General features: G+C 40.4%; 2 protein-coding genes across 15 annotated transcripts in view; one reads left to right on the top strand and one right to left on the bottom strand.

The window, feature by feature from the left end:
- The window catches only part of ADD1 (adducin 1), a 56,334-nt gene extending 39,584 nt beyond the window's left edge, over positions 1-16,750 (top strand). For 2 of the 10 annotated variants that reach the window (XM_090139718.1, XM_090139719.1), the window contains exons 11-16: positions 1,530-1,631; positions 2,999-3,088; positions 3,940-4,032; positions 8,657-8,813; positions 10,276-10,371; positions 14,303-16,750. In XM_090139718.1, the coding sequence (XP_089995844.1) occupies positions 1,530-1,631; positions 2,999-3,088; positions 3,940-4,032; positions 8,657-8,813; positions 10,276-10,371; positions 14,303-14,655 (891 nt within the window). In that variant the 3' untranslated portion in view covers positions 14,656-16,750. Of the gene's footprint in view, positions 1-1,529; positions 1,632-2,998; positions 3,089-3,939; positions 4,033-8,656; positions 8,814-10,275; positions 10,372-11,093; positions 11,144-14,302 lie in introns of those variants that run through there. The other 8 variants (XM_090139722.1, XM_090139723.1, XM_031588308.2 and 5 more) reach the window with 5 other exon arrangements.
- The window catches only part of SLC75A1 (solute carrier family 75 member 1), a 29,990-nt gene continuing 24,547 nt past the window's right edge, over positions 15,271-20,713 (bottom strand). For 4 of the 5 annotated variants that reach the window (XM_090139733.1, XM_090139734.1, XM_031588318.2 and 1 more), the window contains exons 11-13: positions 19,677-19,724; positions 18,798-18,887; positions 17,261-18,084 (exon numbers count right to left, since the gene is read on the bottom strand). In XM_090139733.1, coding sequence (XP_089995859.1) covers positions 17,978-18,084; positions 18,798-18,887; positions 19,677-19,724 — 245 coding nt within the window. In that variant the 3' untranslated portion in view covers positions 17,261-17,977. Of the gene's footprint in view, positions 15,406-17,260; positions 18,085-18,797; positions 18,888-19,676; positions 19,725-20,713 lie in introns of those variants that run through there. The other variant, XR_016466227.1, reaches the window with a different exon arrangement.

Here is a 20,713-nt window from a genome sequence, read left to right as displayed (position 1 = left end):
TGAAAGATTGAAGCAAAATTCAGAAACTGGTCTTGTTTAATGATATGCTGAAGCAGTAGAAAAATTGATACGTTGTAACAGGTTTGTATGTTTGAATTTTTTAATGCTTGTTATTAACATAAGAAAAAATAGCTTGTTATATTGAGGTTGTTTCTATATTTGTTTTGACTAAAAATTATCTTTAATGAAAAGCTGGAGTAGTTTTTATCTGAGAAGATAATCATCAGTGAGTATTTCACAGCTCCATGTTCATTCCATTTTTTACTTTACAGTTGCAAAACATTTTAAAATTCTGTTGCTTTTTGAAGTTTGACAGTTTCTGGCTATCTTATTATTTCTTGAAGTTATTAAGGAAAAATGCATAGCATTTGCTCTATAAGCAGGTTTGCTTTACTGTTGAGTGCATTTTCTATGCAATAGTGATTGAAAATTAGGACACCACATATAATAAACTTATCAAGTTGTAAAGTTAATTATGCAGCAAATTGAAGGCAGCTTCATACTAAATGCACTGATCAAATAAAGCAACCTTCTATGAAGAACCCATAAAGCGCTTACAGTTTGTGTTTGGGATATTTTTGTAACCTTTTAAGCTATAAGTTATAAAATATTCGACATCACCAAACTGTTCCTCTAGGTTGCTGTGCTGATACAGCTACAGATTGTCTGTGCTGAAACTAATTCTGGAAACAGAACATTTCGCTGAAATAGCTGATTTTAATGCAAAACTTTGGTGATGCCCACTCTTGCTTCACAGTACAGAATCATTCACTAAACCTGGTTAGTGGCATCACATTGCTTTTCATACTTCTGTCATCTTATGCTTTAAGTTCGCTTTGATGTCTGTTGAGTATCAGAGGATTGAATCAATGATCTCTCTGTCTCCCTCATGCTATTTTGTAAAAACACCAAGTGCAGAAAATGAACATGGCAGTGACAGGGTTTTAGAACTCGTGTCTTAGACCTTGCTGTACTTTGGTTTGGGTGAGATATAGCGTCCTTTTTGAATGCATATGAACTCACTTTGAAATTTCTGATAAGTGTCCTTACAAATAACTAATCCTGTTGGAGTTCTCCTACTCCTGTATTAATATAAATCTCTTCACAAAGTGAGAAGTAGACTGTGCCTAGAAACATGAAACCCTGCAGCTGTCAGTGTGGTCAAGTGCACAGAAAAAGAGCTTAAAGACCTCTTAGTCTTCATAGTCTCTGAATTGCACATAGCTGTAGTAACTGCATAGCTTTGGGTGGAAGCTATTTGCAAGTTGAACTGGCTCTTTGGTCTTTATTGTTATTGTTACTAGCTTGACTTAATCAAATGATTCTGATACTTAGAAATGTATCTGAAGGTGCAGTTTATATTACTGAAGAAGGAAGCAACTTAAATATTCTTAGAAACGAAGAATGCAATCATTGGTTCAGTTCTCTGTTATGTATAATGCATGATCAATTCTTATGTGAATTTGCTGCTGTGAGTGTCCATAGCCATTTAAGCAATTCTGACTGTTCAACTGTTCTTGACGTTACAGTGGACTAAAGAGGATGGACATAGAACTGCCACCTCTGCTGTCCCTAACCTGTTTGTTCCATTGAACACTAATCCAAAGGAGGTCCAAGAAATGAGGAACAAGGTTTGTAATAGCAGTAATTTTTTGTATGTATTTTATTATCATTATGTTAAGTTGCATGCCTCTGATGGACTGACTTCACTGTGATGGAATTTTTTTAGTTCAGTAAGACAACTTTGATATTGCCTTCCTCCTTTCTAGCTAGAAACAATTCCTAATTGTTCTGAACTCATCTCAGAAAAAGAGAAAAAGGTGGTATTACTTTCCACTGCTTGAAGACTTCTATTGTCTTATCTTTTATTACTGCAGACCAGATACCTCTAAGACGACCACAGAGTTCATGGCAGTAGTTTTAATCCCTAAAATCATGCTCATATAAGAGTGATCTGTTTCGATTTCACCAGTTGAAATTGTAGACAGTTTACAGATTTCTCTCTCTGTGTTGTATTTTATCCAGTATTCAGATTTCAGATCTTCTTGTCACCAGTCTTCCAACAGGAAAGCATTGAATACATCCATTTTATCACTTTATTTCTTTAAACTATTGTCATGGTTTTGTAATTTTGCCACTGGTATATATACATCAGCATCCTGTTAGTACTTAGCTTGTTCTTGGATGTTTTGCCTACTTCTAAGTGATGGCCATATGGAACACAGGAGATAGTGTTATGTCATGCTAAATTCTGCACAGGGTTCATGTCAGGAGTACAGATTTGTGCTCAGAGTTCTTGTATGAAGTTAACAGAGCTTTTGCTTTTCCTGATTCAGCAATGTAAAATAATGATCACTTGAAATAAGAGGTGTAGTGAAATTGCTGAGTGGTTTCTTCCTGCTTGAAACACAAATATTGTTCTATTAAAAACTTGAATGAAGTGTCTAAAAGGGTAGAAGTAAAAGTTTTGCTCTCCTGAGGACAAAGGCAGTAATTCAGAAACAAGTACAGAAGATGCAGGACCTTATAGTTCTTTACTTTCTGAAATAAGAAGTATCAGTAATATGTTATGTTTGTATACACGTGTGCATGTATTTTTACATAAACAGTAAGTTCTGTAGGAAGATGATATTGTGGTACACAGGGCTAACTGACAGCAACCTGTAAAGGACACATCATGTGTAACAGACATATACAAGTGACCTCTGTGCTTCTCTCTTCATTTATGTGACTTGATCTGTACAATTTTACAGCAAGCCATCACTAAAAATAAAGAGAGAGCACGTGCTGTGTGGGCCGAATTCAGAGAAATGTGGTGAAACAAACAAACTTAGGATGTGCCAACCGGTGTTAATAAACACAGCTTTAATGATGGGTAGGGCTATAGCTGTCTACACGAGTTGCAGCCTGTTGGCAGGTTCACCCACCCCTTGAATAAAATAAAAAAAGTTTCTCTTCTCTTGTTTACGTGACTGTATTCTGCTGCTTTCCTTTACAGATCCGGGAGCAAAATTTACAAGATATTAAAACTGCAGGCCCTCAGTCACAGGTTCTTTCTGGTGTAGTTGTGGACAGGAGTCTTGTACAGGTGAGAGTATAAAATGCCTAAAACCGTTTGCTTAATCAACCATGTCCTCTTCTTTCACCTAATGTGTCCCTATAAAATTATTCTTTAATTGGCAGAGAGTAACTTTTTATAAGGTAAGTCTTAGAGGTAACACTATTGTCTTTGCTAGAGTGCTCAGGATCAGAAATTTAAGAGGCTTCAGTCATGTAGCCCAAGCATGTCTTTGGAGGATGCTCCTCTTTTTTTTTTTTTTTTAATTTTCTTTATTTTTTGCTGAACATAGTGCATGAAATTCAGAAGGCTTATTTATATAGGTTAGATTCTTGTTCAAAACTAGTTGGTCTTTGTGACAACTTTTTGTTTGTTTGCTCTCCAAGGTTATGTATCTGTTTGAGCACAGCAGGCTTACAATGGGGCAGTAGTGTTGTGTGTTAAACATATGTTACACAATATTTTATTTGAAGGGCAGATTGGGGAAAGAAAGCTGTTATACATCAGTAAAACTTTCAAACACTATATCTGAATATACTATAGACATCAACTGTGAATCATAGCTCAAAATAAAATAAGAATTAGAGCTATGCAGTTACTGTGTTAAACATACCTGGAAGACTTTAAAATCTGTACATCTGAGTGCTTTAACTGCCCTGATACGCATTTTTGATACACTTTAAGAAGTTTGGCAAGTCTTATTGTGACCATAGCTTTACTTACGTTGGGCTTTGTATTGTGTGCATGTCAATTCATTGTCATTGCAGTTTTATCTACCAGTTACTGTTTCTTTGCATGTTTTTAGCAAGCACATAATGCTCTTGGTTGATGTTTTAAAGCCCGGGCTCGGTTTGCTCTGTTTACTCAATTTACTGTTGCAGGATGCTCCCCTCTCAGACTGTACGGAATCTATTGAAGGGCTCGATCTCACAGAGCAGGCCTTTAGTCCCGCTAAATCTCTGTCTGTTAGAAAGGTACTGCCCTGTCATACTGCTCTAAATACTGTTGTTCACCCTTCATTTTACCTCTTCCTTACCCTGACCTCTTCCCTCTGTTAGCTTATGATTTAGCTATAGAAAAAAATAAGATGGATCTCCAAATTATGTATTTGCAATTATACAAGCAGTTGCTTTACCCTGTTAAAGTGTCTTGTAAGGAGTTTTGTCTTTCTTTGTCTTTGGAAACTGATTAGAAAATATTTTTGCTATTAAAGTGCTGATTAGGGTCTGCATGTAGTTGGGGTTTTTTGCATGCTGTTAGTATAATTTTTTTTTCTAATTTGAAGTTCATTTGGAATTAGCTTAATGTGAGTTTGATTACATCAGTGTAATTCCACAGGTATCCACATGCCCGGTGTCACATCACATGTCAGGTTTTGATCCTACGTTGTTAGAAGTCGTTTCCTTAAAACTTCTCCCACTCCAAGATTATTGACTTATGCCCACACATCCAAAATATATTTGCTTTCAAAATGTATCCACACTTGTGCTTAAAGTAATATGCTTTAAATACAGAATAAATTCAAGAAATGTGTATTTGGTTGTCTTTGAAGCTGAGTAAACAGGTACAGTTTGCACGTTGGAAACACTCAGCCCTTGGTTGTCTTTCTCTCCCAGGTTTTGGAAGGCTTTCTTAGAAGTGATACAGCACAGAAGCACAGGGTGTAGATGAGCATCTGTCTCTCATCTATTGCAGTATTTTAGCTCAAATCTTGGTCTAGACTATGCCTAGCATTTCATTGTAAGAGTATAAAAATAGTTTTCCTATTAAAACAACAACAGCAACAACAACAGAATAATTTGAATTATGCTGTTGTTACAAATGCCATGAGTTTATAGCATTTCCTAGTGTAATCAGTCAGTTTGTGTTATAGGTCAGCATACCATAGTGAGGATTTGATTAAGGTATTTTTCAGGTTACAGTTTGTTTTATCCATATTCTGAAAGGAAAAGTAGTAAAATACTATTTCCAGCCTTAAAAAGAAAAGTAAATCAAATACTTCAAGGTGCCTGCCCTTTATTCTGGCAGGTTCTCTGCTTGATAATAATACCTTTAAAGGGAAATATGATTTTTATAATAAATATTCATTCGTTATCACAATACAGGCAGTTTCTTTCATTGGAGACATTTGTAGTACCTTTCAAGCATTACTGTTGAATAGTCTTTCTGTGAAACTGATGAAATAGTTTTCAATTTGATTGCTAGAGTTTAAACATCCAAGTGATGTTTCCTTTGTAGTGTGGTGAAAGTGCTTTCCTCCTGGAATGTTGTCTAACATTAGATCCAAATGGCAGTTACAGTTGGAGTGGTCAATTTCCTTATGTTTCTTATTTTCATATGTATTGTGACTTGAGTGCTTAAAGAATTTCCTGTTGATGGAAAAGATTCTAAAAGATTAGAAAGATTATGCTGAAAATTAATCCAGTACTGTGGAAAAAAGGCAATAAAAGCTTATGGCACCACATAAACATCACAAGGAAGGGGAAGGAAGCTTTGAGGAGACTTGCATACCAGGGGCTTGGGGACTTCTGGGTACTGGATAATTAAAAGTCATCTCTTGACAATTTCTGAGACACTCAGTTACAATTAAAGTAAAAAGTTCATCCAAATGCAGTAAGGCTTAAAATGTTTTGTGTTTTCAGCTAACATTAAGATTTGAATTAAATTCTATTGCATACTCTTTTGATTGGAAAAAAGTCCTATTTGTGAACAGTATGCATGCAGTGCTTTGAGTCTTTTGTGCTTTTTGGCTGCAGTAGTAAGTTCTCCATTTTGCCTCATCATTTGCTTTTTCAGTGCTTTGAGAAGCCCTGCCGTGTCGCAATACAAACTCCTCCTGCCTCATGAAATGTTATTTCTGTTACAGAGCTGGTTAACTAAACTTGTTGGCTGAACCAAGAGGGAATGCTGGTTCTTCTCACCAATAACCATTCTACAATCTGATAAAAATGCACATAACTTTTCAACAGGAGAATTATGAGTACAAGGGAATTGTCTGTTTCATGTCTGTTTCCTTAAAATGAAAATTCTATGGCTTTGCTCTTGTGAGAAGCCTCTCAGTTCTGCCTCAGAGGTGGCACTGTGTTTTAATGGTGACTATTACACAAATAGTTCTCTAAAATTCTCCTTTCTCTTTTTTCTTCGGAGAAAAGCACTGCATTCATGTCAGATTGTATTAAGTGTGACTGTTAACATTAGATAGATACTGTGAACTGTGTCTGGTTAAGAGTCAAATTGGCATGTCTAGAGGTGCCAGTTTTGCTCTGTCTGTCCCTGAGAAGACAACGAAGTGCTTGCCTGGTGAATGTCATGCAGTAAAGTTGGTGGAGAAGTGCAAAATGACTTGGTAATCAAAAATTTCCTTGTAGGATATCTGAAGTCCCATGTTCAAAATGAAGATATATTATGTATCATTAGTCATAACTGACCATTGCTTTCTTGGATCTTTGTGGGACTGTATGCCCCCTATAAAGTTCTTAGGAGTAAAAACACATTCTGTTCCTGGATATAATTTCTCTGGTGGAGAGAATGTCGATGCTCAACTATTTACACATGCAATTAAACTTCTGTCATGGATCTAATACTAGAATCAGCTTACTGCAGGTGAATCACCAGAACATTCATTTTCCTTTGTTGCTCTGTTTGATGAAACAGTGCCAGTCTTCTATGTGGAAATGTATTCCTTCTCTACAGTCTCTTTAATACACAAAGCAACTCCAGACTGATTTTCACATTCAGTTTCTGCAAATGTTTGTAGGAATCTCCAGACAGCATGGTCAGACTCTGCAAAGTCTGTCTGCTTTAGCATTATATTTTAAAGATCTGTACTACATCCTTTATGATCACTTAGTCCTTTGTATTCCCTTTCCTTCTGTCTTGTGTTACTTTTTCTATTTCTGCTTTCTGATGTCTCTCTGTTTTAGACTTGGAAGGCTGCTCTGTGGCCTTCTCTGTGAAGCAGTGCATCCCTTCTTGGATTTTTATGTGTTTTAGAGGAATCGCTCTGCAAAGCTTACTGAGTTACTACTTGGATTTATTTTCCTCTTTACATTGATCACTCTGTGCTTATAATTTACATTAGTAAATTATAGACCTTTGTCCTGGATTACTGATACTGAGCAAAATTTGGTGTGTTTATCTGGCAAAAGTTTTTAGCATGTGAATTTTACCTTTCTGGTCTCTAATGTAATCCTGTTTTTAGAGATCAAAACCACAGTACCTAATCCAGTTTCTGTTGTTGCCTGATCTTTTTCAGTATTACTTCTCTCAGTTCAAACATACTCAGCTAGTACAAATACCCTTGGCATCAAATTATTTATTTCAGTAAAAATGACCAGCTTGGGACTGGCAGTTTGTCAGAAGTGCTGTTAGCATCCAGAAGAGTACTGTGCCTCTTTTAGTTTTCAGTTTTGCAGTGAAGATCTCATTGTGTTTGTGCACCAAGCGTGGATATAGAATGTTTGTGTCTTCTTTCAGCTCCTGGTTGTTTTTGAACTCTGCTTTCTAATGATCTCTTTCAAATATTGATACAAATAATGTTTGAATATGAAAGTGACGGAAGCAAATCAATACCCCATTCTTTTTTGGAAATGGAATTCCATTGCCTCTTTTCAATATCAAAGACAGTTCAGGCTTCACAAGGAGAGGAGATGCAGACCATGTGGTGCTCATTTCCAAACTGGTGGTGTCGAACTGAAAGTCAAGCTAAATTAAAGCTCTGTATGTCCTTTGGAAAAACAAATGCTAAAACAAGTGACCTGGCAGTAGGTATCCAGGCAAGCATCTTCTGAGTCTGAGATGATGAAAAGCCAATGACTTTAGTCTTTTCTATTTGATTAGAGAAAACAGACTTACAGTCCTACCACTCGAGAGTCTCTGATGCAGCTGCTTTTGTTCATTAAGACTTGTTATGCTTAGAATTGCTAACTTTATTTGTATAACATTTTTATGTGGCTTGTATGGCGAGTATGATAGATGTAAATATGCTAACCCATAATCTAATGGTTAACCTTAATTAATATTGCTTATAGTTAACAGTTAATCTGGTGCACACAGTACACACAAGATGGCTTTTTACTATAACATCTGTTAGATGTTATGCAGTAGCTACTAGAAATGGCTTTTTCTTATTAAAAAGAAAATTAAAAAAAAAAGACAACAAAACAACAGAAGCTATGAGCTGAGTCATGTAACTTTTACAGGTATTCTATGCCCACGTGGCCATGAACTTGGGCCTACTGTCCTGTTTCTTTTGTGGGGAGAAAAAGCAACTTGCTATTTGTGTGATTTTCCATGTACTTCAGCTAGGCTGGCTGCTCTTTGACTTAGTGCTTAATAGTGGGTAGTGGACACTGATGTGCCTCTAGGAGTAGTCAGCACCTACCTTCTCCTTTATATTAACCTGCTGTAGATTTGAAAGGAGGGGGGAAAAAAAAGTATAAATGGGATTTTTTTGTTTTTAATTACTAATTTAAATGAAAATCGGTGTCGCATTTTTGAGATTATCATTTTATTTTGGTTGCTTTATAGCCACTGTACTTCTCAGCATTCTGCAAGTTACTGCTGGGTTGCAGATGTGTCTTAATTTTCTTTTGCCAGGGAGAACTGGTGACTGCTTCAAAGGCAATAATTGAGAAGGAGTATCAGCCCAAAGTGATAGTGAGCACAACAGGACCAAATCCCTTCAACAAACTCACTGATCGAGAACTGGAGGAATATCGCAAAGAAGTAGAAAGGAAGCAGAAGGGGCCAGAAGGTTGGTTTGTCTGTGTGTTTTTTCTGCAGTGGTCAGTTACTTGCTGCTATTAGGAAGCTGAAAGCCTGAACCTTCATAAAAAAACATTTAGGTACTGCTGAGTATTGTGGTTTGTTCTGTTCTGCTTTGCTCCCCATAGCACTAGAGGTAGTTGAGGTTGGGGTGAGATAATCCTGCAGCTTCTAGAGGCAAAGCCACAGTTTTCTAACTTGCTGACATTTGTGGGTTTGAGAATCTGTTGATCTGGGGAGACACAGACAAAATGTAATTGCTATTTGGAAATAGCACATCATGAGGACTTCCCCAGGAAAAGATGCCCTAATGACAAGAGAATCTCAGTAGAGTGAGTTTGTTCCTGCACCTAAAGGAGTTATCCTGAATCTAAAGAAGTTATCCTGCACCTAAAGGAGTTATCCTGCTTTACTTGTGTGAAGTTTTACAGGATGCTAGTTACAGTGCTTCTGCTCTTCTGCTGTTAAGGTTTGAAACTGATGCAGGAAGCAGAAGTGTGATTTCTTTAACAGTGTGTGTTCCCTGCTTCTGCTTCTTGATAAGAAAATGTAGGAACCCCTGGAGACTCTTTATGTTCAGTTACGCAAGTATTGGACTCTCTGGGGACTGGGATCACACATGTCAGCCAAGAAGAGCCAGATGGGCAGAATTCCTCCCTTAAGGAATTTCATATGGCAGTGATCAAAGCATTAAGGTCCAATCCCGACCTTTTGGCTCAGGCCTCAGGTATTATGAATATGGCACAGTTGCGCTTGTAATCTGAGGAGCAAATTCTGTACATCATGTGGAGATTCTGTCAGTTGAATCCTATCTGTGGGACTGATTTCACTTCGTAATTGTTTGGGTGAATGGCCTGGAGCAATGTTTTTGTGCTGTTCCTGATGTATGATGAACTCTCCTAATGTTTTCAGCTGTTTCAACCTGGAAGCGAGGGGGACCCTCTTACCAATAGCAAATATGCAAACCACTGTGAAATCGGTTTTGAATCACTTAATTGCTGCATGTTTCTCTGATCATCTGTGCAATCCTTCATTCTTAGCTCTTAGTATGCAATTTTATTTACTCCAAGTTTCAGCAAAACATTCAAAGCAAGCAAAAGAGCACTATCTTGGATTGGTCTGATAGCATTTCCCCCCCGTATTTATCTGTCTTCCTAGTGATCTTTCTCATGAGTTTTCTTAGGACAACATGCTGTTCCAGATCATAAACAATTACACCATTCATATTTTTTTATTTAAAAAACAAAAAGAAGCATAACTGTGGCTTGAACAGTTTTGTTGATATTAAACTTCTTTTGCTTGTTTTGATGATATTTAATACTCTGAACACATTTTTTTCTGAATCAAAATTCTGTCAGATTTTGTGTGCATGGAGCAAAAGGACATATTGGTGTCCTCCCATGCTGAAATATTTTGTGTGCCTTCTCAGTGTCTGTTTGTCCCATCTGCAGAACCTTCAGAAGACGGCAGACAACAGAAAGAGAGAAGTCCCCCTGAAAACAGCTCAGCCTGCACTCCCCCGAGCACGCCCATGAAGGCAGAGGAAGGTAAGTTCTGCTCTGGGGGCTGGGGGAGCCACTAACTGCATCGCTGGTGACTGACGCATGAACATCTATCAACTACTGTCTACTAAGGGTCAATTTCTTCTGGTATTCTTTGGATACTGCCTAAAACATATGACACTGACCTGTAACAGGAGTTCTGTTTACAATAATAAAGAAGTGTGCATTAATACAAAGACAAAATTATCATCTCTTCAGAACTGCCTTGTCATCGTTTGTGTTTACCAACTGATTTATCTTTTTGGTGTATTTTCTGCAAGAAGGAATTGCTCTTATGAAATGAAATGATGTCTGGTGCTGAGCCAGACACAAATCAAATTCTTTGGTAAATCTTCACTGATTGCACATTTCTTAAACGTTATTGTACTTGGATTACACCTCAGTAAATAATCTTCCAATTCAGTTTGCATATTAGTTTCATTATTTGCTAACCTTACATATTAATTAAAGCTGAAATGAGACAGGGCTGGGAGAGTCTGTAATTTCCTTGCAAAAGGATAAAATAACATTCTTGAACGGGTGTAATCTGATTTTTGTCTTGTTTCCTTTACCTTGTACATGGAATATATCACTTGTCTGTTAGTCTTTCATTCACTACTTCATCTCATTCTGTTTTCTATAAGAATGGTTGCAACCATTCTTCTAATTTAACACAATGGCTGTGATGAATGCATAGATTCTCTACTTGTGCTTTTTTCTTCTTGTGGCTGCGTTACACACAGGAGATGGATATGCTAAAGAGTACCTGTTACCATAGTAAGTATCATTCCATACTCTGACCGGCTTATGTGCTTTGCTTCACTCTTGCTTCTTTGTTTCCTAAGTTGTTGTTGTTGTTGTTGCTGTGTGTTTTTTAAAAAGCAGCTTTTCAGCTGAGACACTGATTTCTTTATTTCATGAAGTTCTAGGTAGTTATGGACCCTGTGTGAAAATGCACTCTCCTTTGAAAGACACTGCAGAAGTGACATTGTGTGTTTCCATACCTGTGTCTGATTCCTTACAGTTTCAAAAGGAATAGTCTGAAGTTGTCTTCCAGCTGTAGCTGAAGCAGGTCTTAGAGTTCTGCCCCAAGTTTGCTGCTGCCTGATTTAGACCAGGTGCTGAAAGTTCCTTACCTACTCCAGAGCAACAGTGTTGCCACTGACATGGACTGAAACTGATAATCCAGCAGGCGTCTGTGTGGAAGTGGAAATGGAACTGCTCACACCCTGGCTGTAAGGAAAATCCAGCCAAGGAATGACAGCAAGTACTTGGTGGCAGCAACACTACAGCTGTTTCAGCCAGCTCTGCAGGGCTACCTCAGATTATACTTTAAAGTAAAAACAATGTTTGGCCCACTCCATTTGTGTGTCCTGTTGTATCCAAAAGTCAGTGTATTTGTCATAGATATAAATATTAAATTACAGTGTAGAAAACTGCGATGCTACTAATGAGCTTCTAAAACCTGAGCATTCTTTTAAACAGAATTCTGTTCTATAACTCCTCTAGGCATAGAAGTTTTGCAGGACAAACATACAATGCTTATTTTAGAGACTGAAGCAATTGAAATTGCAGGCCATGACAACTTTGGCTGGCAGAAGTTCTGCTGGCTGTCAGTGTTCTCCGTGTACAAGCACTCCTCAATTTTTTTTTTTCATATCCTTTCTGTTAAAGTGTGGCTGGAGTCAGAAAAGTGTTTCATGTTGACAGTTATAGCCCAGTTTGTATGTTTGTCCTCGTAAGTTTGTGTTTAAAAACATAAGCCTTTATTTTCGTAAATGTTGGTTGTAAATAAAAGTATTAATTTTACTTTTCAAAGCTCTCTTATGCCAAAGTAGAAAGGGAGAGAATGGCTGTAGGCCTGACTGTTCTGAAGGGGGCAGGAGAAAAAGAACACCTTCTGAAACTTCTGGGGTATTGTTTAATTCTTATACTGTAAATAGGTTTTGCAACAATTTTTTGTTTAATTGATAAATCTTCCTAATTTTGGTAAAGCAGTGCCCTTAGTGAGCCAGATAGACAGGGAGCAGATGTTTGCTTCACACTAATCTGTTTAGTAGAGATGCTGGTAATTTGGCAATCTAGGAAGGATAGTCCTGGATTAACAAGTTACAAAACTTGTTCTATTTATGCACTGCTTAGGCCAGCTGGCAAATGCTGTCTCATTGCCTGGAGCTTCCCAGGTGCCCATGTAAGAAGTTCTAAAATGGCAAATCTGACTGATGGTCAAATATGGCACCTGTTCTAAAAACCAGGCTGCTGCTTTCAGTGAAATCAAATCGAAGAAGATTGTAGTGGCAGTGGAGAGCTGTGGGTGCTGCTTACATTCCTTAGGAGGAAGTTTTTCACTCAGAGGGTGTTGATGCACTGGAACAGGTTGCCCAAGGAGGCTGTGGATGCCCCATCCCTGGAGGCATTCAAGGCCAGGCTGGATGTGGCTCTGGGCAGCCTGGTCTGGTGGTTGGTGACCCTGCACATAGCAGGGGATTGAAACTTGATGATCGCTGTGGTCCTTTTCAACCCAGGCCATTCTATGATTATGTGTATGTTTATGACACATCTGTATGCATTAGGCTAGAGCCTCAGGAGCTTATAATGAATAGAATTGCTTTCTCTCTTTTGCTGTTTTATGCCCTTCTCGCACTATAACCTTTAAACTTCTAACGTGCGTGGAGCATTTGGAGCTGAGCTCTGGTTTGCTGTGTTTGCTTAACATCTGAGATGGCTGTGGTGCTCTGGGAAAACAGGTTGATTTCCTGCAGGTGTTCACAGAACAGCTCTGTGAGATGTGGTGTAGGATTGCAGGTCTGTCTGGCAGAAATGAAACGGACAGTTTATTTTTTCCCTGGGGAAAATGGGGAGGTATGAACTATCTGCTGTAAATTCTTTTGAAAGTCTTCAGTGTTCTGAAGATGAAGTTCTGAAGACAAAACCAACAATAATATAACTTTCAAACTGGGGAAAAAATAGATGCCTTTCTTTTGTGCCTGCCAATGCCAATGGCCTGGATTTTGTTCCAAATTTCTCCTTACATAACATGAGTGGAGATGTGTTTGACACCGCAAAGGAGACACTTCTCAGCTTTCAGTGCAGTGATGAAAAATGGAGGGAACTTTAGATGTGATAGTTGTTAAATTACGTATGAAGAAAGGAAAGCTTTCAGCAGAACCTGTGTAAAGCATGGTGGTTCGTGGGAGAGATGCTACAGGCTGTAGTGCTGAAATTCACCTCTGGACGTGAATTTTTGATCCTCCTTCATCCAGGGGTGAGAGCTGCTGTATCGCATAACCTGCTGAGCACTTTCAATTGGATAAACTACATGGATTTTACTTACATGACAAGAGTCCATAATTTATATTCACATATCTTGCAAAAGCAGTAAAGCCTTTGTGATAGGAAAAGATATTAATAAACTACACCTGTTAGATCTCATGGAAGAACATTACAGAAATCCACGTATCACAGTTAAAAGCTGGCAAACCAGCGGTGGGCAGTAGTTACAAATCAGCAATTACTGCTAGCCCAGCAAGTTAAAAAAAAATAAAAGTCAAGATGCTGAATTTTGTGATGCTGTCTTCAATTCCAATGAAAACTGTAGGTTCAATTCCTGCTTACTGTACTAAAGTCTTGTGTTGTTTGCTACATGAGACATAAGTGAGAAGTCTCAAGTTATGTTCTTGCTGTGTGACGCCCACAGAGTGGAGTTCAGCTTTAGCTCTTCTGTGGTTTGAAGAAAAAAAACAAACAACACTTTTAAATATCTTATTTCTATCTCTGTGCTGAAAGCTAAAGAAGAATAGACCTGTTACAAAGGCTTTCATGCGAAGTAAATATTTTAGTTTATTATTTTGTAGAGAGCACATACCATCACTTGCTGGGCTTTCTCTGTCCCAGGGACATGATGAGCTAACTGTGCTGTTATCTGTCCGTCCATTAGAGACACAGCAGGACCAGACCTACAGAGATGACAGTGATGCTGCAACTTTGAAGCAAACCCTCCCAGATCTCACCCCTGATGAGCCTTCAGAAGCACTCAGCTTCCCTCCCTTAGGAAAGGAGGAAGGGAGATGCGATGAAGATGTGTCCAAAAGCCAAACAGAATCACCTGCGGCAGCAGATAAGGAACCCCAGCCTCAGCCTGCTGAAGAACCAGCGACTCCAACAGCTGAGGAGGGGACGGCAGCTGATGCAGGTAGTGATGAATCTCCAGGAAAGTCCCCATCGAAAAAGAAAAAGAAGTTTCGCACTCCTTCCTTCCTGAAGAAGAGCAAAAAGAAGAGTGACTCCTAAAGGCCAAACACTGCAGAAACACTGTCATATTTTAAAATTCATTAACCACTAGAATGTACCAGATTGTACTGAGTGTTTTGTCTTATTATGTACATGAATGCAACAAGTAATCCAACTAGCCCCTCAAGTTATGGCTTGATTGTTTAAGGTTATAACCAGAAATTAACATCCAAAAAGGTGCTAATCCTGTGTTTTCAGCAGCTACCACTGATCTGATCCCTAATTTCTAAGCAAATATAAATGACTTCCATGTAGAGGCATTGAATCACATGTTTATACCTTAAAGCCTACACCGCTTTATGGAAGAATAAAACCAAGCTTTTGCCATTAAGAGTGCAACACAGATTGCTTACCATGAGCAGCGTTCTGTTTCAAAATTCTGCTCCAAGTCATAAGTAAATTTCTTCTTAAATGGTGACTTCTAGCGAGGATGCTTTTGCAGTGGTGTTTTCAGGGGGATATGCTCTTGAACTGACATGTAAGCTTTGCAATCTTGTGATTACCGATCAGGTTGTAGTAAAGCTTTGTGACTATCCATTCCTTCCTCACTTTCTCCCCACTTCTGATTATAGTAACAAAATGGAAGTGTTTTTCACTTACACCTGGCGCTTGAAACCATCCTTGTGTAGGACTGAAGTAACTGCAGCGTGGTTTGCTGGTGCTGTGTGTTGATGGAGCCCTCTTCCAGGGAATGCAGCTTGAGGGAAATCAGTCCTTGGCTCCCTAAGTATCTGTCAGATGGTGATTTGGCTGTTGGGTGAAGTTAAAAGGTCAGTCCATGGTGATGTGAAGCCCAGATGGCTGCATTTTAGGCCTTAGCACAGGTTTGTTCTGCCTGTTCAAAAATACCCTGTGTGCAAATGCAGACCTGCTGCACAGAAACCCCATCTGCAGCATTTTGCTACTATTTCTTCCCATGATAAAAATGTAAATGTGTTACACTGAGCATTGAACCTTGTTTTGATATTATTTTCACTCACAAAGAACCTCACAACTGGTATTTCTTAATTTTGTTGTTCTTGTTGCCAGCAGTAAAGTACAGGAATTCCAGCTAACCTTCTTAAGGATGTATTTTCACAGACATTTGCTATAAATGTTTGTTTAGTACGTAGCATGGTCAAGAAACTCACTTTCACTACTGAATTAATTCTTCTCCAGTTATTGCCATGCTTCTGTCTATCACTAATTGTGTAAGTAGTCTCAAGATGAGAGAAGTGAGGCTTGCAGGAATCCCCCAGGCGCTGTCATTGCCCTAGCCCCAAGCAGGGAAGGTGGCTCACTGCCTCCCCGTGGTAGCATTTCTGGCTTTAACAGCAGAAACGTTGAAAACTCCTGCGTGGGAGAAGAAGGCAGCGCTTTGGCTTGCAGTACGTGCAGCAAACAGAATGTGGGTGTTAATTTTAGGACAATGTTGATTGGTAAAATAGTGGAGAACTTAATGCCTTACAATTCACGTAGTAGAAAGCATCGCAGAAGAGATGGGTTCAGCAGCTGGGGGTTAGAAAGGCCTACATTAGGTCTGGGGCGCTGGTACCTTGGGTTTCAGACAGTGAAGGGAAAATGGCAGAAATGGCAATCAGAGCTGTAAGGCTTCAGATGAGCAAAGAGCTTTCCAAGTAGTATTGAATGCTGTGAGGAATGGAGCTTTGCCTGTTTGGGATGGGTAGAGGTACGGTGGGAATTGAAGCAGCAGTAACTCACTGTGCGAGATTGACCCCTAAACAGCAATGTTTAGTCAGGGCTGCATGGCACTAATGGCTTTCAGCTTGTACTTTAACCTTGTATGTCCTCTGTACACTAGGAAGCATACAATACTTATTTTGCTAAATTGTGTTTTATTGCAGGGTCGTAATTAAATTACTAATTGCTCTACGTTTCAGTTCATTAATGGAATCCCTCCATTTATCTTTGACCACATATGCAATGACTTTTAATTTCAAATTTTGTAGTTTGTTCTTTTAATTCTTTGTATTACAAATGAAATGTAGTCATGTATGGTATGGTTACACACTCTGGGGCAAATTAAAGTCCTGTATTTTTCTTTTTCTTGTATCAATTAAGTTCTACTCACAAATAAAACTCTTTAAAAAAAGCACGCTCCCCTTTGCTTTCAAAACTTGTACTGTTCTACAGCTGTAGACCTGAACATTTAATTAATTAGCTCCATTTTCTGTTAGTCATTTATCAATGATTTAATGTATTCTTGGAAACAATACTTAAATTGGCTCCTGCAGGGCTTCCTTCCCAGGCATTCTACCTGCACAGTTGGCAGGAACTGGCCGCTAAAAAGCAGAACCAGCTGAGCTCAAATAGAAGGTGGGTGTTGTGAGAAAATGGAGGGGTCCTTCCCCTTCCCCTAAACCCTTCCCTCCCCCTGGTCTTCCAGGGCAACCTCTGCTGAAGAACCTGTCCCAGCCCTGCTGGGAAGCCCTGTTGGCTGCTGGAGGATTCTGGTCCCTTCTGTGGGCTCCTGGACTCTAGTTCTGCTGTGCCAAATCATAGTAGCAGAGTTGGGTTTGCATTGATTACTGACTGCATGGAACAGTTTATTTGTAATGCAAATGAACGGTGGTTCGTCATCAAAAAACATGCAGTACTAGAAATATAAAACAGCTCGATTTAATTGTGTAGTAAAAACAGTCCATTTAAGACCAAAGTAGCAGTCAGGCTCAGGAAGCCTGGAGCATGCTGCTTGCTCTTCTTTTTGATTGTCAGGCTTTAAGGCAGTTGATACGGCGCTTACCAGCTCCACTGATAGATGACTTGTGCGGCTCTCATCACGCTGGCTGTGCAGCATCCAGTGTCTGTCAGACAGCTTCTGTACATTTGTTCTCTGCTAGCTGGAGGCAGAAGAGTCCTCTTCGTGGAGGCTTTGGGCAGTGGGGGTCATCAGGATTGTGCTGATGACAAAGGAGATGTGCAAAGAGCAGCTCCTTATGGACTGCAGCATGGTGGCGACCAGCACGTGATGTCAAATTGTCATTTTGGAGCATGGTGTGCAGCAGTGCTGCCGTAAGGGCAGTCTCAGCTTGCCAAGCCTCATCTGATGGTCTTCATGCTTCACTAAGCTGCATCATGTTTTGTTTTCCTTTTTTTTGGTTTCATTTTCAAAACTGGCCAAGGCAATTGTGAGGCTGTGGTCAACTGAAGTGCTTGTGGAGGCCGTAAGAAATCTGCAGCCCACTGTTACAGCATGTGGCCATTGCACCTTGCCTTCCAGAACATCTTTTTCTCCCAGTTTGGTCAGTGGACTCAAGTGGTGAGAATCGGGTGGTGGGGAAGGCCTTGGAAGCTGGTGATAGCTCTGGCTTCTTGCCTTTGCCTACTCTTCCTTTGTCTGCTTTTTGATAGAACCGAGTAAAATGAAGGGGATGAGGAAAAAAGCTCCACAGATGGTGAAGCAACTCTCTGCCCCTGCCAGCCAGTAAACTGAAAAGGAAACAGATTTTGTTATATTTAGCAAAACTGTCCTTGCACATACATGAACAAGCACTCAGAACTGCTGATAAAATGGGAGAATGCAGGCGTCAGTACAACCATGATCACTGAATCTTTAATGCGTGTTCTTGCTTGCACATGATAAACAGGAGGTGGCTAATAGTATTGCTGGCAATAGTTCTCTTCCAATATAAAACAGCATGGTAAAAAACACCTATTTTCATTTGGTATAGAAATAGGGGAAGTTCCTGTTCGCTTACCAGCTTCAGTCACTGGGCAGCTCTAACTGCCCCTAGCACATCCTCCTCAGCTGCTCCTGCTCATACCTGTCTGCTGCTCTTGAGTGTCTCAAGCTGTTGCTACTGATCTGCTCCAATGAAATGTGCACAAATCTAATGCTTGGAGTTGGAGGAAGGGCACTACATGAGCTGTGCCCTGCAGTTGTTCTGCCATCTTGTCTTTGCTGTAGTCTTCCCTTCCAGAAGCTCAGTGCCCACAGGAGCACCACAGGGCAGCTGTTTGTCCCTGTGGTCAGGAAACTGGCTCCGACCTTACTCAGATTTAACTGTGATCAGAGTTAAGGCTGGGACACGCTGCATGGAACAGGTGTTGTGGTTCCACTTCCCCATTTCCTTCCATCTCAGCCGGGCTGCAGGCACATACAGTGCCACTGTACGTTGGCTGGAGCACACAGCCCCACTCACCTGTGGCTGACAGGACAGGTCCCAGCGCCCTCGCAAGAGCCCCCAGGCTCCTCAGGATCCCCATGACTCTTCCTTTTTGGCTGGCAGAACCTGGACAAGCAGAGAGCCATCAGTCAGCCCTGAGCTTTGTTTTGTTTGGGGCAGGGACAGCGTGAAGGGCAGGGCACTGCTCTAGCTCTTAGGCCTGCTTCTTTTGGACTTATTTCCCACGTGCAGCTGTTCTTCCTTTCATTTCACACTTCCCACCTGAGCTGTGCTTTTCCTTCTCCCCCAAGGTAAACATTCATTAAAACAAAACATCAGGACTTGTCAAGCGTGCTTGTCCACGGACACCTTGTGACTCCATGCTCACAAAAAATACCCCAGAAACCAAACAGACCAAAAAAAACCAAGCCCACACTCCAAAACCAACAAAAAGCTTTACTCTGTATAGAAAAGCTACGTTTGCTTCTCTAGATTTTAAAGCAGTTCTGAAATTGCTGAGGCAGCACAGGTATAGAAAATACCATCACCTTACTTTTCCCCTCAGGCAGCACTGCAGTGTGGCAACATTGGTAATGAACTAAAGCTAAAGCAAGCTGTCTTCTACAGCTGCCAACACAGCCACATCTGCTTTGCGAGGTAACGTAGCAACCACTACCACACACCCCTATCTTTTCTAAGGAATCAGGAAGGAACGATTTCCCTCTCAATAAATGCAGCTGGGAGGAGGGGGACACTTCAGCCAAGCAGCCTGAGTCACTCGTCCAGCATTTTTGCACCAAGGACCCGAGTTCCTGCTGCTGCATCTCAAAACTTGAGGTCAGTTCCTCATTCGAGCCCACTGTGCACAAAGGTGAATTAAGTGATTGAGGGCTGCCCCCCAAAATGAGCACTCACCGTAGCCTGATACCACTGCAGACAAACACGGGATAACAATGGCAGCAGCTGGAAAAATCCACAAAACAGACTGTCAGTGAACAGCAGAGTTCAGTTACCAGCAGTAGTGACAAACATGTGGTGCAAACTCGTTACTACTGCAGAGAAAAATGCTGAGCTCTGAGGCATTGTACCAGCAATGAATCATAAGGTTTAACCCAGTTCAGTAATGAAAACACCCCCTCAAAGCCAACCTGCAGGAAGAGCCCAGAGCCAGGAATGCTCTGCGCAGGTGTTTCCCATTAGTGCTCCATTCCAGGAGCCCCTGGGAAAGGGGCGGCCAGGTCAGAGCAGCAAACTGGGACAATTCCAAATCACTGCAGACCTATCGGGGCAGCAGGGAGGAGGAATCGCTCACGTTTCCAACAGACTGTGAGGTGACTGTAAGCGGAACGGCCCTGCGCCGTGCATAAGGCTTTAGTCATGGATGAGAGCCGTAGCTACCTTCTGCCTTGGGAAATAAGAGTTAAGTCCAACAAGAAGAGGTTACAACATTTTAACAAAAGCCAAGAGCTGTGCAGCCAGCACTGCCCTCTTACTGAAACAGGGACCTTCTCTGCCAAGAGGGAAATGCTTTCAGCATACAAAGCTGAATCGTTTCTGGGAAGGAAAGGACAACTGGAGAGCAGAAGGATAAACGTGTTGCTCTAACTTCTGGGGCAGGAGAGGGAGATAGGAGGAGAAGAGGCTCCTTTTGGATGGCTGAGCTGCTATCCTGCACCCAGGTGTGTAGCTTGGAGGACCAGGCTTTTAACACAGAAGCACAGTTACACAGAATGAATACCAGCTCTCACTGAGAGGCTGTCAAAATCAAGGTGAGCTGTAGATAAGATTTAGATCTTGAAGCCTGTCCAACACACAGCTGCTCCTACACAAGTAAGGCACTAAGGAGATGCATTTTGTGATTGAGAGTTTACTCTTAAATCAAGCTGCATTGTGCAGAAGATGAGTCTGTTTTCCTCTTTCATAATTAGTCTTATTTGAAGCTGCTTAGCAAT

The sequence above is a fragment of the Phasianus colchicus genome, chromosome 4 (genome assembly GCF_987193195.1).
Source record: "Phasianus colchicus chromosome 4, bPhaCol1.hap1.1, whole genome shotgun sequence".
NCBI lineage: Eukaryota > Metazoa > Chordata > Aves > Galliformes > Phasianidae > Phasianus > Phasianus colchicus.
Note: the sequence above shows the minus strand (reverse complement) of the source record. Positions and strands in the feature narration are given on the sequence as shown.